Source organism: Mytilus edulis, chromosome 4 (assembly GCF_963676685.1).
Source record: "Mytilus edulis chromosome 4, xbMytEdul2.2, whole genome shotgun sequence".
Lineage (NCBI taxonomy): Eukaryota > Metazoa > Mollusca > Bivalvia > Mytilida > Mytilidae > Mytilus > Mytilus edulis.
Window position 1 is genome coordinate 28,047,108 of NC_092347.1, and position 17,425 is coordinate 28,064,532.

Genomic DNA, 17,425 nt, shown 5'->3' on the forward strand with positions numbered 1-17,425 from the left:
AACCCTAACCATTGTACATTCTTAACTTACAAGCTGGTATTGTGATCCTATCAGTTGCCAACCCTAGCCATTGTACATTCTTAACTTAGGGACGACATTAAAAGTTCAATGTAGGATAAAAAACTTAATTCACATAGTTTTTTCGCTGACCCCCCTACCCCCCTTCTTACCTTAATTTGGGAAAAATTGATTTACCTATATGGATATATGTAAAATCGATTTTAGGTTAACAAAACTTGCAGCAATGTTGACCCCCCACCCCCAAACTATTCGATTTTAGTTTTTTATCCTACATCAATCTTTTGATGTCGTCCCTTACAGGCTGGTATTGTGATCCTATCAGACACCAACCCTAACAATTGTATATATATCTTTTTTCTTACAGGCTGGTATTATCATCCTATCAGATGCCAACCCTAACCATTCATACCAGTATTTAATGTGTGTAGTAACAGGATGGTGGGCAGGTGCAGAAACAACAGCTAAAGTCTCATGTTATGTCAGTGGGAACAAAGGTCATAGTATTAAACATTGTTTGTCAAACTCAGTTGTTGGAAAAGGATGTTTCAAGGCAGGCTGGGAAGATTGGTTTATGTTTACTTCATCTCATCACCTTGGTGATTTAGATTCTATAACCATCTGGCATGACAACTCTGGAACTTCACCATCATGGTGTGTAATTGTTTTTTTACCGGATTTCTGAAGGAAAAATTGGTTATTGCTGTGGGCCATGCAGGCTGCTGCCAAACAGTTTTTGTTAATTTTCATGATGTAATCTTTCAAATTAAAGTATGCATTTTATGTGACTGAATGAAGTTGAAGTTGATTTTCACGATTTTAGCTTTTATTGTTTTGAAAACTATAACTTCTCAAAAGACTTATTTCTATATTTAAAATTAAGTAAAGTTCTATTTATTAAATAGTTGACCAATTTTGTAAAATTGTACAATCCTTACTATATATATAATTTTTTTAAGATGTATAAAAGGATTTTTTATTTCTTTTTAGGTTTTTAACAAGAGTTCTGGTTCAGGATTTGAGAACAAATAAAGTCTACAGCTTTATATTGGGTGAATGGGTTGGTGTGGAGAGAGGTTCTGTCAAAGTTACTATCCCATGTGTAAAACCAGAAGATTTCAACACATATAAAAACCAAGAATTCCTTCTCAAATCTAGTCGGGACCTAAGAGATGGTCATCTATGGTTAAGTATCTTGTCCAAGCCATGCCAAAGTCATTTTACACGTGTTCAGAGGCTTAGTTGCTGTTTATCCCTACTGCTATGTGCTATGTTGACTAGTATTATGTTCCACGGAGTACCTACTGATGACCCAGACGATCAGGTTCAAGTGGCATCTATCAGCCTGTCATTGGCTGATATAGTTATTGGCATAGAATGTGGATTGATCATGTTTCCGATTAATTTGATCATTGTTAAGCTGTTTCTGAGGACTGGGCTAAAACCAAAGAAACGAAGGTCTTCTCGAAGGAAGTATCAGTTTGATGACTCATTTGAAAGGATAGAAATTGTTGAGGAAAAACAGCTTATAAATGATGATGATGACGAAGAGTTGATTGGTGAAGAGAAGGTTCAACAGGCAGAACCCAAAATGTAAGTAATACTTCTACATTTCAATAATGTCATTTTTATCTAGGAGTTGTGCCCTTTTGAACTCAGAATAACATACTATTGCAACAGTTTGTCACTACAGAATTTCTTGAATCTTTGTAGATATTATAAACATAAGTATGATAAATGGTAAACAAAAATATTATTACTTTTTACTGATTGCACCAAAAGAGGGGTGGCATCATTTGAATGTGAGTTTAAAGCTTTGACCATTGCCAGAAATGTTTCCATGATAGTTGTAAAAGTTTCTGAGTGGTATATTTGTAAATGAAGCTTCATACTTTTTCATATATATATTTTTCCCTTATATTTTATAGGTTGCCATGGTGGTGTTTATATATAGCCTGGACTATTGTCATAACTGTATCTCTGATAAATTCATACTTTGTTATGTTGTACGGTCTTAAGTATGGGTACCAGACAAGTGTGGAATGGCTTGTGTCATTTTTCACAGCTTTCTTCCAGAGTGCCTGTTTCCAACAGCCCATTAAAGTTTTTGCTATAGCAATGATTCTGACTTATATATTCAAGAAACCAGTAGAAATTGAAGGACTTAAAGTCAACATTTCACTCAGAGAGGAAGGTAAATAAATTGTCTAAGAAGGACTAGTATTTGATTTGGCAATTTTATTGGAACTTGTCTTCTTAAAATGAGAAATTTAATGCACAAAAGAAAAAACTCCTTTGTTGTGCAACTTCCAAATGTTTTACCTTGGTGTAAATCAGCTTCATAGAATATAGATCTTCTTTTAGTATGATATAAAGAATAATGGAATTTATTTTCATTTGTTAGGTACCAAATGTCTTGAAGGCAAACCATGAATTTAAATATAAAGAAAGTATAAATTTCTTGTTTGCATGAGTGGAAACTTTGGCTTAACCATGAAATCAACTCAAGTATCATTAAAAATGTGAATTTTCTTCAATCCACAAAAATTTGGTGCCCCTGAAAATAAAAATATCGACAATATTTATTATAAACTTGATTATTTTTGTTTGCTTTGTTTGAAAACTGCAGCAGGAAGCAGTGGACAAAGTAATAGCAATTGTTTGTCCTCTTCAGCTGAGACCATTGATATAAAAATAAGGTGATGTAGTATGATTTTTTATGAGACAACTATCTACCAAAGTTTAAATAAAGTGTTAGCAATTATTGTCAACCATATGGCCTTCAACAATGAGAAAAACCTATACCATACAGTTGCTTATAAAAGGCCCTGATATCAAACAATTCAATGAAGAAAACTAACAGCCAGTTAGCGTTCATAGTAGGTAGGATAGTTGGAGACTTCTTTGACAGGGAAATAAAAACAAGTTGCTGAATGTTATGTTTGATTTTCACATATGTTACTACTTAGTTTATGCTTCAAGATTTGTTAATGATAACATTCTGCACCTATATATAATAATTACAGCATATCCACCAAAATGTTTACCTTTGAATGGTGGAGCTCATAGTAGATAACACAAAATGTCTCACAACAGCAAGTTACTGCAAAAAAAAAACAAACAAAAGACAACTTTCGCATGGGAAGGGGAATTCTTTTGATGTATCATAGTCAAGTTAGAATATATATTAAGTAAGGAATATTTTATACTTTTAGTTCTTTATGAACAAGATAAAGAAGACGAAACATTACCCCAGTACATCGTTCCTGATCCAGCTTCCAAAAAACTACTCCATAAGATAATGTCAAAGTTAGCGATGGAAGGAATAATTGAGGAACGCCTTAGGGAGATAGTTATGTACTTTTTGTTTGTTACCATAGTATTATTTGTCATCCATGGCCACAGAAATGTCAGGACATCATTCTACTGTGGTAATGCTATAGAGGATATGTTTATTAGAAAAAGTTGGAAGAAAGATCGATTGAGTTTCCCTGATGTAAGTAAACTTTAAAATATTGTAAAGGTGTAGGAGTTATTTAAAAAGTCCTTTCTTTTCCAGAACGAAATATTCCAATAAGATTTGTAAATCCATTTACTGTATCAATTCAATATATCATGGCCTATAACTATATACTGAATTTATAGACAAGAATTAGGCCGTGTTCACACCAAATGCCATGTACAGTAAACTTGTTTACAATTAGTTTAATGTAATGTACACTGGTTTTACATTAAATTTGTTCACATCGATATACCTGGTTTAGTTACCTGTGCATAAGTTTTGTTCACACTTATAAACTATATGTCATTTAAATGTTCATTATATAGAATCAAATTAAAATTTCTTGGACATCTTTTCTAGCAGTGATGAAAGCCATTTCGATGATTTGCACCTATTTTAGAAATACTAAAGATGTCTCGATTACCAGAGGCGGATAAAGGCATTTTTAAAATGCATGGGGTTCCAAACATTAATCGTCCGATAAAGGGGGTTCAAACCCCCGGAACCCACCCCATCTGAATCTGCCACTAATTACGCAATACATTAAGTAGGCTAAAACTAAGAAGAAGGATAGAGATGTTTAGAGTGTTATAGTAATGCATTTATGAGTGAACCATTCATTGACCAGCGGCAAATATTTCTGTGTACGTCCGGTCAATTCAGGAAGACATTTTCAAATGAATTACGTGTTTGGCAATGAGGATGCTTTGAGTCTTAATTAGGGGTTCAAGGAATGAATATTCAACTAAAAAAAAAGGGGGGGGGGGGGGGTTCCATAAATTATATTCTGATTTCTGATTCTAAAATTGATAAAAAAATATTCACTGAGGAAAAAAATTCTGAATCCAAATTATTTGATTGATAGCTTTGAAAAACTAATTAAAAATGTTGCTATGCAATTCTGTGTCGAACATCAAAACCATAACCCCCTTCCCGCATGCAGTTAAAGGGTTGCTCCCTAATAAGGCTACTTAAAGTGTTTTTTTTTATATAGCAAACCAATTAATATATCGAGTTTAGACAAATAATTCGGTAAAAAAACTGCATAAATAATTGTTATAAATATCATATAATTAAAAAAAATGTTTCTTCTTTAAAAATACATAGTAAAACGCATGTTTTAAATACCTTGTTTAGTGTACACTGAACCACACAAGTTCTACATTGACTATCGACTGCATGTAGACAAAACATGATTTAAACAACATGTAAACATTGAGTGGGAAGGTAATTTTGTTTAGTTTACATGTGATTTACACTAACACAACACCGAGTTTAGGTTAATGAGATCACGGCCTTAGATAGGTAAATAGAATGTCTTTTTACAGACTGTTACTTTGTTAGCAAGCATTGAAAAATCTGTCTATGTATGATGATCTCTCTCTATATATAAAGCCTGTACACAGCATAGTATACTTATATGATTTAAGCACAATATAGATTGTCCAGACAAGGGAAGAAATATTTGTTGCTGGACATAAAAATATCTATAAACTTTTGACTTAAGGTCACATTTAGGACTTATTCAGAGACTTTTTTAATTCAACAATTTATTTAGATTTATAAATACAAACGTTGCAGATGGGATTTAAACACAAACTATTCAAAGATGTTAAGTTTTCTTTGAAAGTGTATTGTTCAAACATAACAAATTATACATGCTATACTATTTTTTATGACAATATGTCTTAGTATCTGGTTGAAGTTTCTGATCAAAGCAGTTTACTATGAGGTTATGGTCACATCAGGTTTTTTTTATTTTTTATTATCCAACATTAGGGTTATGAAACAGATTTCATTGTCCAATGAAAATACATAATGTAATAGCTTGATTGGAGTATTGTGAATTATGGACGCATTTTTATGCCCCATTTATGGGCATTATGTTTTTCAGTCTGTACATCCATTCGTTCCTTTGTCTGTCTGTCAGGTTACAGGTTAAGGTTTTTGGTCAAGGAAGTTTTTGATGAAGTTCAGGTTACAGGTTAAGGTTTTTGGTCAAGGAAGTTTTTGATGAAGTTAAAGTCCAATCAACTTGAAACTCAGTACACAAAAGTGACATGCATACTATGATATGATCTTTCTAATTTTAATGCCAAATGAGAGTTTTGACCCCAATCTTAAGGTCCACTGAACATAGAAAAAAATGATAGTGTAGTGGGGCATCAGTTTATTATGGACACATTCTTGTTTTATTTTAGTTTGTACATACACTTTTCGAAAGTAATTTGAAAGCGGCTTGATACCATTATATTCAGCATGGTTGACAATTTCTTATATTATATGTCTCGGCTAAAAAAACTTTCACTTATTATTAGTCTTTTACAGGGATGATTAATTTCAGACTTCCACATAGAGACCTTTAAACTTAGATACATCACTTATGCATGAAATATTTGTTTTAGATAACAAACTTACCTAAGTTCTGGGATTATATGAGAGTTAAAGCCTTACCAGGTTTGGATGACATAGAAAATGGAGACAAGACAGTAGAAACCCATGGAGATGATTTCTTTCTTGTTGGACCATACAGACTGAGACAGCTTAGAGTGAAACAAAGTAAACTTTGTACATTTTATGTTGTTTTCAAACATTTAAGATATTGTCATGATTTTCATAAGTATACCTTTAGTCTCATAAGATCCTGTTCAGAATTATATTAAGATGATCCCTGACTTCTTACCTAAAGGCTACTATTATTATTATAAAGGTGGTACCTAACACATTGACTAAAATTGATTTGGCGCATTTAATTTCCATAAATTTTTACAAAATATTACCATTGAACCTTTGACTAAAATATTAATTTTCAAAAACTTGAACAACGCACTTAATTGGAAAAAAATTATTGGATATATAGCAGTTTAACACACACTAATTTTAATCATTGAGAAGCTTAATATTTCCTATACAAAAGAATGCAGTGGCGGATCCAGAACTTTTCATAAGGGGGGCTCCAGTCATGCTTCAGTGATTCCCTATGTAATCAACAAAAACATTTCCCACGAAAGGGTGGGCCCTGGATCTGCCTATAGAATGTGATTTAAACGTTCTGACAGCTGATTTTTACAGAGTAATCTCCCTGAAGTTTTATGTACCACCATAAAAGAAATTTTCCCCTAAAAGTTTTTAAAATGTGAAAATCAGCTTTTGGTCCAGCCTTCCACTTTTGACGTCATCATTAGATAGTATCCAAAAGTAAATTTTGTGAAGGAAAATAAATCCTGTTAGTGTTTTCTGAATTTTACTTATAAATGGACTTCTGCCAGGAAACACTACATTCACTCTGTTATTAAAGTTTTAAAATTTTAATAACTTTCTCAAACTCAGTGATCAGGAAGGACGTGCGCCTATAGCGCATATTGACAAGAAATGATGCATACACATAGATGCCAACCATTACGATTTTTCCGTAGTTTTTTCGATTTTGCGATTAAAACTACGCTATTACGGTCAAAGTCGATTAGTTACGGATTCGCCGTTCAATTTTGTAAAACGCGGATTTTTATCATTACTTTTCCGTCCTGGTCCGGTATTTAGAAAACGCCAATGTAATGCTTCCGGTTTCTCGGGAGTTATCAACCTATTGTTGGGTAACTAACTGACTTCCGAAGAGGCAAACTTGCATTTTATGAAGTAGCTTTCCCCCTTTCTCTTCTTCTCCTTGACAAAACGAAAATGTACGAGTAGAGAACATCTGAACAATTAATAAATGGAATGCATACTACAGACAACATGTTAAACGACAAATTTTAGTGCACATCACTTTGCAACCACTCGTCAGTAATTTTTATTGGTAAATGCACGTTTATGAATGATTACTGAAAACTTTTCAAAAATACGGCAAATTTGATAGTTTGTTACTGATAGTGTCAAAAAGGGGTTGGCATCTATGCATACAGTGACAAATGTAAGCGCCCACGTGGCGCACGATATTTTTCACTTCGTTTCGAAACGTTTAGATATCGTCAAATGAATTTCCGATCGTGTTCCGTGCCGCCATGTGTGTGTACACAACTGTGTAATGTTCCTCCAATAATAGGAGCACCTATATATTGTTGGGACGTCTCGGGTGTTTCCCTATGATAATACAACCATGCAATTTAAAGTCTCGGGTGTTTTCATATTGTAATAATAGAACCATGCGGTATAACTGATAACCCGAAAAACGTAATTAACCATCATTCATGATATATATTTTTTATAAACAACTTTAAATTTGTGAAATTTGGCTAGTACAGACGAGATTTAACTCTAATAATAATCTCATTTAGTTTAGCTTGCTATTATTTCGATTGAAAAACCCCAAAGACTTTTTTGGAATATAGTTTTTGTCTCCACAAAAGACGCTTTAACTGTCCTTGTCATTTTTTGGTCTTTGGCTCGTTTTGACATTTTGTAAACATAATTTCAGCGATTTGTTGTTTTGTTCTATGAATTAATGGTACTCTATACTGTTATTCTTGTCACCGTGATGAAGTTTTAATAATACAAGAAGTGCAGAGGAAATGCCTGAAATGTCCTCTGATACGGAACATCTGGAATAAGTATGGTATCGACGAAGACCCAAATTTAATGTACAAAAAATCCCATGAACATGAACAAGGCAACAGTACCAGTTTAAACATTGTAAATAAAGGTTAACTTAAATATTGTTGGGGTTGGAAGAAGTAATTGTATATTCATTGAAATTGAAATTACAAAATCACAGGAACAATATCCATGATTTTATTTATGTAAAAGTAAGTACCAACACCTCTTTGCCAAAATATACTGATACTTTTTTTTTTTACAGAAGTCAATTCAAATGGCCCACTCATTTGACAACATGGCCCATTATTTTTTAAAATGGCCCATTGAATTTATTTTTGAGGGGCCCTGGGCCCATAGTGAAAAAAACCTTCCAGATCACTGCAAACTATCCTGGATTTGTATCAAACTTTGACAAAAGCTTGTTTATGATCAAAAGCTAGTATCTAGAAAAAAATTTAACAAAAATCTTGGTTCCTGTTTTTCTATATTTTACTTATTAATAATGGACCTAGTTTTTTCCTCAGTTAACATTTACATACAGTCTGCAGTTAAAAGTTTTTAAAACATTTATTAGATTTTATAAACTCTATCCTGGATTTTTACCAAACGTGGACAGAAGCTTCTAGCAATCAAAAGATAGAATCTAGAGGATTTTTTTTTTTATATCCTCATTTTTGTTGAGCCTGCGACTAACATCAAAAGTAGGCGAGACACAGGGTTTCACGGAAGCCTAACGCATTTTTAGTATATGCATGATAACTTAAATTTGCAATACCATATGGGCCACATAAAGGCCTTATTTCCCCTATTCCTTTTTCTTTCTTTTTTTTATTATCTTATATCTCTAATAGATAAATAGAAACCGTAAAGAGTGAAAATGATCATCTGTACAAGATTTGAAAAATGGTTAAAATAACAGAAATTATTTGCCGACTCTTTTTGGAGTTTTTGTCCTTAGATGTAGAAAGTAAAGTTATATCAACTTTCAACGTACGGCGAAAGACAATTTAATCGTGCTGCCGCTACCCTATGGAACAATCTACCTGTACAAATTCGTCACTCTAAATCTGTTCAGTGTTTTAAAAAACAATTGAAGACATATTTTTACAGACTTGCGTTTAATAAGCTGTTATCTTAATTCTTATTCCTTTTATTTGAAAATGTACTGTGATTTTTGTTTTTTTGTTTTCTTCGTACAATTTTTATTCTAGCAAAAGTTTTCATGACCATTTCAATTATTTATTATAATCTTTCTGCTAAATTTTTAATATTTATTATTGATTTTAATTCTATTATTTTTCTATCAATATAATTATTTATGTTCATATATCTTTCATTTATACGTTTTTAGTTCTTTTAAACATAACATTTTTTTTTATTTCATTTTGTTTTGTGGTTAACTTAATATATTTTTATCATGTATATATGTAAAGCGCCTTAGAGTGATTTTATTGTTATATAGGGCGCTATAGAAATTTTTACTATTATTATTATTATTATCAAGCTTGCATACTTTTATATATCTTTCCAGATACTTGTCCCACACCAGAATATATCAGACAAGCGTTCTCCTTAACTGTGGAATGTTCAGACAAATATTGGCTTGGTAATGAGGATACCAAACACTACAACCAAACATGGAACCAGTCTGTTACCATGGCTCCTCTAACAGCTGATCACTGGTCCTACCAGACAGCATGGCAGCTGAGAACCATTCCTTATTCTGGTACCCAGGCCACGTACAGTGGTGGTGGATATATTAAAGAGATCACCCCTAGCTCCATGTCACAACAGACAATAGACAAGTTAATGACTGATGGTTGGATAGATGGAAGAACAAGTGCTATTTTTCTGGAATTTAATTTGTATAATCCTCATGTTAATATGTTTAGCGTAGTCATGTTCCTGTTTGAATTTTCTGCCAATCGTGGAATTTTTCCATATTTTCAGATTTTTACCACTAAGTTGTATCACTATGGCAGCGGGACCGAGATTGCTGCAGCAGTTTGTGAAGTTTTATTTGCCGTTTTCACGGTCATTTTCACGTACTATGAAGGGAAGAAATTTAAAAGAATGGGATACAGATATTATTTCACTTTTTTCTGGAATTTGATTGAGTTTATAACCATATGCCTGTGTTACAGTGTTATAGGTCTGTTTTTTCAGAGAATGGTGACTATTAAATGGATAATGGATAAATATAAACAAACCAATAGACTGGAGTATGTCAGTTTTTACTCTGCTGTGTGGTGGGATTTTATACAGTTATACCTAATGGCATTTCTTGTGTTCCTTGTCATTGTCAAATTTCTAAAAATTCTGTCATTTAATCAAAACATGCAGTTGTTATCCATTACCTTGAACCATGCCAAGGAATCACTGTGTAATTTTTCTCTTCTGATTTTCATTTTAATCTTTGCCTTTGCCCACTTTTGTCTGTTAGCATTTGGAAATGTCTCTCCAAATTACAAGAGTGTTTCAAGTAGTATTTTGACATTATTTAATTTTGCTATTGGTGTTTCAGATTATTATGGTCTACAGCGTGCCCATAGGATTTTGGGTCCTATATTTTTCTTTCTTTTTGTATTAGCTGTAATATTTATATATCTTACTTTTTTCATGTCTATTGTCAATTTTGCAATTACAAAATCCAAAGAAGAAAAAGGGAAGAAAAAGAATGAGTTAGAAGTGGTTAATTACCTTCTTACTAAGTTAGCTAATATCTTACCTGTGGAACTTGCTTCTAGAATGAAAGTGAAATATTATGAAAACTGATACTTAGTTAATTCTTTAAACTGTAATTTTTTGTTGTAAAAAAAATATTGTTTGTTTTTTGTGTTAAAAATGTAAAACATACTGTGGATTCATTATTATTCATTGAATACCAATTTTAGGGGGATTTTGTGGGTACAGGGGAACCATGAGTTAAAATGTTTTACGAATTACAAAAAAATGCAAGTCAGGCCACACCAATTTGATTTCTTGTTCGACGGACCCGCCCGCACCTATTTTTTTCAAAACAGAATTTTTAATTTTTTTCTATATTCCCGCTTCCCGCATCGGGAAATGTAATCATGTCCATTTCCCGCACCGTTTTTTTTGTAAATATTATAAAAAGATATCAACATTTGTTTTTAAAATCACAGTATAACCTGTATATAACGATTTTAAACATAAAAGCACCCCACCACACTTTGTAAATATCTGTGAGAATATTTGTTTCAGCATGAAACCTATTTATCCAAAGCAGGAGTGCTCCGATATAAGTTTATAACAGCGGAAATACCTGTAAAGAACAAAAAATTGGTTACTTTCCACCTTACTTATATTCCCTATCAAAAAATGTTCGTTGTTAGAATAAAGTACAAAGAACTTCTGAAGTATTTGCCTTCAACTGCAATTATATTGTATGCTGGCAAAACAAAACTATCCATAGCCGCTGCATGTTTATGCACATGACCTGATTGATTGAGGGGCCTGTCGTTCAGCAGTTATCGTTTGTTGATGTTGTTCATTGGTATTTTCCCATTTGGATATACACAATATATAAATTAGATTGTTGGTTTTCCTGTTCGAATTGTGTACGCTAATAATTTTGGGGTCCTTTATAGCCTGCTGTTTGGTCTATCAAAGCCCTGTGTAAAAGGCCGTACTTTGACTTGTGTTTGTTATTATCAGGTTGAGAACAACCTTCCATCAGACAAGGGGTCATTTTACTGATGTAGAAAAGAAAATAGAAATACCAAGGATTTGTACAAAATTCTTGGGACATGTTTTGACCATTTGATACCAGATAGATATATAGTTCTTTGAGAAAATATGAGCCCTTTTGTACAAACAAATATATTATAACTTATATTGACCCCTCATAAAACATGTAAAAGGGATATTTATAACATTAAGGGGTTGTCCCCAAACTGATTATGACTTGGATGGAGAATTGTCTCTTTGTCAGTCACACATACACAGACCAGATTTAATTATTTCTTGGTAAACAGGGAAAAAAAACTAAAGAAATTAAAGAAATGTCGAAGTACAAGTGATAAATCAAGCTTTAATATTGTCAAAAGTTACTATTTTATGGTTACAAAAAAAAAACTATAATCGCTCGCCTTTACTTTTCAAGCTTCCCCTCAAAAATTTGCAAATTAAATTTTTTTTTTTTTTATTTTCAAATCGCTTGCTCGCTCCAAATTTTGGATTCCAAAAATCTGTAGAACAAGAAATTAAATTGGTGTGGCCTTATCATCAATCCATGAAAGTAAATGAATCCACAGTACTCAGATTTTAAGATGAAGTATGCTTACCATTGTATTATTATTATTTTTAAATAATAAATTGAAATGTATGTAATTAGTTAACTACTTCGTCATTTCTGTGGTAGGAAACATTATTAAACTTTAAATAATTATGATTATAAATGTTGTAAACATACCTAAATTGAGTACTGTAAATTCAGAAATTATTGCCTGCATTTATTATTGTGATTTTGTGATTTTAATTTTTGCAATATTGGTGAAAAAACGTTTTAATTTATATTAAAAAATTCAAAATGCAACTTTAAATTATTGCGATTATAACCCTGTCGCATTTTTGGCAATAATAAAAACATTGCAATAATTGCTGAATTTACAGAAGTTTTTATAATAATTTCAAGTATCATGTGATTAACCATTAGAAATCATGAATTTGAACTGATATTCAGCTGTGTTGTTGTATTAAACATATTAAAGTAAGACAATTCTGCTTTTAATAATTTACCAACTTGTAATCATAACTTATTATTGATCATGTTGTAATTTGTCATTTAAAAACATACATTTTGAATATATTTTTTAATTTATTTTAACTTGTCATAAATCATTGAAACATTGTTAAATTTAGGTCACAAGGATTTATTATTTAGTTCAGCAAAAATAATGTTAAGGGGTAATTTGAGTATCAGAGATTGTTTTTGTGTCCTCAGCCAGATTTTAGAAACTACAAGAAATACAACCTTTCTAGAGTGTGTGCTTAATATGTTGTGCCATTACATCACTGTCCTAGGGTTATGGGAGGGTTGGTCACACAACCATTCTTATTCTGTATTTGCTTGTTTCAAGACAGGAGCATGTAATTCTGTAGTTGTTATTTGTTGCTTTATATCATATTTCCCCCATGTTTACTGTTATGTACATAGATTTTTAAAATTATTTATTTGAATTGTTTTACATTTGTGATGTCTGACCTCTTATAGCTTGCTATTATAATAGCTAACATTTATGGTATTTTATCTCTCATGGAAAGTTGTCTAATTGGAAATTATACCACACCTATTATACCCATATAATTTGAATCATATATGCATTTGGACAGACTGGCCGTTTGCCCTAAGATAAAGGTCACTTGACCCATATTTTTTTATATTTGGGACTGGTTAAATTATTTGCTTTACTTGTTCTAGAGAGTGAAATTCGTAAGGGCCTTATCTAATATTAAGTTCAATATTTCAAATTAATAAAAAGACATAAGAAAGTTTAATAGAACCATTTTTGTTGAAGTTTTGTTTTATGCGTTGTTAATAATAAAAAAATGTGTCTCACAGGGTATAAGAGTGTAAAAGTTTGTTTTTAACCTGGTATTATAATATATAAAAAGTGTATTATTATATCTGAGCTGTGTTTGATAGAAATAGACCTTACTCAAATGAATATCAATACATCTGTTAACGTGTTTCTAATCCAGTCAATCTAGCATAACTTTGACCATTCCTTGAAGTAAATGCAACAAAAGATTTTTTTAAAGTTTTAATCTTAAGAATTATACCACAAATATACACAGAAAAAAGTCCCATAATCTAACTTGAGGAAAACTAAAAAATCATGATTTTAAAATTCCTATGGAGATTTGCATTGCTATGGGAGATAACTCTGCAAAAAAGGCGGAAAAATCAATTAAAATTGATACAAAATTATATTTTTACTGCTTCTATTTAACAGAATGTATTGATTCTTGATATTTTAGCTATCTTTAATGTATAACAAACAACTCTAAAGGCGTTTCCATATTTTTTATCGAGCTACAACCTAGATTTTATAATTCATTAGTTGACCATTTATTAAATTTTTCAGCGTGTGAAGGTAAAGAATCTCAAATTGAATAAAACTAATTAAGCATATATTCTTCTTTTTGTGGTTTAAAGTTTCTTTAAACAAGGTAGATGCTGAACAAATACAATTTACAGATATAAACAATACCAAATTAACATTTTTCTTTCAAAATGGTCACAAAGCAATAAATTTGCAATTTCTTTAATGAAAAATGTTTTTAAAAAAATTAAAATACCCATAACACTTAGGTTTTGTACATTTCATGAGCAGAAGATTAAATAATAAAGTCAAATACGAACTTATAACCCAATCAAAGTATCTTATTTTACATGAATTTTAAGAAAATCAACCAAAAACTGACAAAAAAAAGATTTTTTTTGTGGAATTATCTCCCTTTCCATAAGAAACTATAAATGCAAAATTTTAGTTTTCCTCAAGTTAGATTTTATGGGACTTTTTTTGTATATATTTGGGCTTAATGCTATAGATTAGAACTAAAAAATAATCTTTTGCATTTAGTTTGAGGATTGAACTTAGTTTTACTGAACTATTCAGGTCGAAAAAAAAAACTCTGAAAATTGAGTTGTTACAAGACCCCTTCTACACAGAAGAAAACTCATCTTTTATTTTGTACTTAAATGTTCCAAAATCAACCAAAGCCTTTTACATGTACATGTGTACATGCATTTGCATAAGATCGATTTCTATCCGACACAGCTCATTGTTTGTTTCAGGACATTTAATGATCTCAGTGTTAGTTATGCTTTTATTTTATTGAAACAGTTGTTTATTTTGTTTTGTTGTATATTAAATTTTTTAATTTAATAAAGTTTTCAAGTTTTAATATTAACGTAATGAAATTCTAATTTTTGTTGAAGTTGCAGTCCAATCAGCTTGAAACCTAATACACATGTTCCCTATGATATGGTCTTTCTAATTTTAAAGCCAAATTAGAGTTTTTACCCCAATTTCACAGTCCGCTAAACATAGAAAAGAATAGTGCGAGAGGGACATCAGTGTACTATGGACACATTTTTGTTAACCAGATTTTTGTGACAAAAATGTCAGTTATTGATTTGGGGATGTACGGCGGGCGGCAACCAAATGTTATCCGTGCATTTACTCATGAACCGTTCATTCAAAGCTTTTAAAATTTTAATATGTTGTTACTGATGACAAAATGGAGGTCAAGTTCAATAATGTCGATTTTGACTTTTACCTTTCAGGAGTTATGGGTCTTGAAAGATAAAAAAAATGGTGTTTCCATTCATGTTGTTGCATTTACTCATGAACCATTCAACCTAAGCTCTTTCAAATTTTAATATGTTGATACTGATGACAAAATGGAGGTCAAATCTGATATTGACGATTTTCACTTTCACCGTTCATCAGTTATGGTTCTTGTGATATTGCCAGGACACAAATAAATGTTAATAAATCCGGTTTGCTGTCGTTGTGACAGCCTCTAGTTTTTACCTAATTTTTGCACTTTTAGCTATAAAAAAAAGATAGAAACTTCAAACAACAAAAATGATCAATTACTGGTAAGCATGATCTACAAATAATGTTACCATGATGGAAATTTTCAGTTGATTCCTAAAGAAGTTTTTGTCTGCCACCATTGAAAAGGAAAAATGAAGGTATGCTGTTTCCAGGGGAGGCAGAGTCAACAATGTATTTTGTGACTAGATCAGTTTATAGGGAATCACCATTGGTTATTCAAGATATTGTCCAATTGTATGCAATGACACATCTCATTTCCATAGAGATTATTTCACCCAACCCCTCAGTCATGGTGTATTGACTTCAAAGCTTTTGCTTACTTCACATGTATTAGTTTGTGATTCAGGTCAGATTAGGAGGAAACATAAGTAAAAGACATTTAGTATGTAGTTGCATTTTCATGGGCACGTCTTATTTCCATGGAGATTGTTTGGTTCTGCCCTTACTGTCATAGTCTATAAACTTAAAATCTTTTGCTTAGAATACATGTTTAAGTTTGATTATATCACTTTAAGATAAAGCACTAATTTTAAGTCAATTATATTTGGTATGAAGACTCTTTTCTATGGAGATTATGTGGCCCCAACCTCTTATCATGGTTCATTGACTTCAAAACTTTTACAGAGTTTACAAATTTGATCAGATATTGACATTTTAATTGTAATATTTGCATAATACTATAAAAATTAAAAAAAACGTCAGAAATATCTCTTGTGTTAACAGTTGATTTATGTTTTGGCAAAAACTGTAGTAACTGAAGAAAATCAGCAAGATATAAGACCTACAAAAAGTCATCATGACCAAAATCAATTCACCAAATTAGACTTATCACTGGATTTGTTCATACATGAGCAACATAACAGTTGCCCCCACCTGACCATAGGAAATTATAATTTTAACACTATGTATGATGATGTAACAAAGAGGAGATAGCAAGAGAAACTATAATCTCTTTATGCAGCTAGTAACCAAAAAAAATATGAACATCCTACAAAATATTAAAGTTGTACCTCCAAAACTGGAGGAGGAGATAACCAGACAAACATTGTATCCATATCGGACGGACAGAGATAAATTAATATGCCCCCTGACAGGTTCATGGTAAAGGTGCTGTGCAACGAACAAGTCTAAAAAAAATTACAGGATAACATAAGTAAATATCACCATATGTCTTTTCATACGTTTTACTATGTGGACTATTGCAATCAATTGTTTTCATTTGTCTAAATTATTTTCAAAATATTGTCTCTTCAGAAACCACTAGATCTTTGTCACTATATGGACAATCTGAACCAGAAATGGTTTATTTCATGCAAAGGGGTCCATTTTAAAACTGAAAGCTGTCACTGCCACATTACCGTTGAGTGGTTTTTTTTTCAATATAAAGAAACACTACCTGTGTAATAAAATTAACGGTACCAATTTTCTTGCACCAGATGCGCATTTCGACAATACATGTCTCTTCAGTGATGCTCGTGGCCAAAATATTTGAAATCCAAAACTTATATAAAAGATGAATAACTATAATCCAAAAGGTCCAAAAAGTATAGCCAAATCCGTGAAAGGAATCAGAGCTTTGCACGAGGGAGATGTACATTCCTTAATTTATATTAATTTCTAATATTTTGTAACAGCAAATTTTAATAACACAAAAAAATCCGTATTTTCATGCCAGTACCGAAGTACTGGCTACTGGGCTGGTGATACCCTCGGGGACTGATAGTCCACCAGCAGAGGCATCGACCCAGTGGTAGTAATAAAATTAACGGTACCAATTTTC

The 17,425-nt window shown here is 31.8% G+C and overlaps 1 protein-coding gene across 1 annotated transcript in view; it reads left to right on the forward strand.

Moving 5' to 3' along the window:
- LOC139521823 (polycystin-1-like protein 2) overlaps nt 1-14,986 on the forward strand; it is a 75,942-nt gene extending 60,956 nt beyond the window's left edge. The window contains exons 16-21 of the mRNA XM_071315466.1: nt 386-672; nt 1,009-1,611; nt 1,947-2,212; nt 3,234-3,514; nt 5,926-6,079; nt 9,585-14,986. Of these exons, the coding sequence (XP_071171567.1) occupies nt 386-672; nt 1,009-1,611; nt 1,947-2,212; nt 3,234-3,514; nt 5,926-6,079; nt 9,585-10,828 (2,835 nt within the window). The 3' untranslated portion in view covers nt 10,829-14,986. The remainder of the gene's footprint in view (nt 1-385; nt 673-1,008; nt 1,612-1,946; nt 2,213-3,233; nt 3,515-5,925; nt 6,080-9,584) is intronic.
- Nucleotides 14,987-17,425: the final 2,439 nt, after the last annotated feature.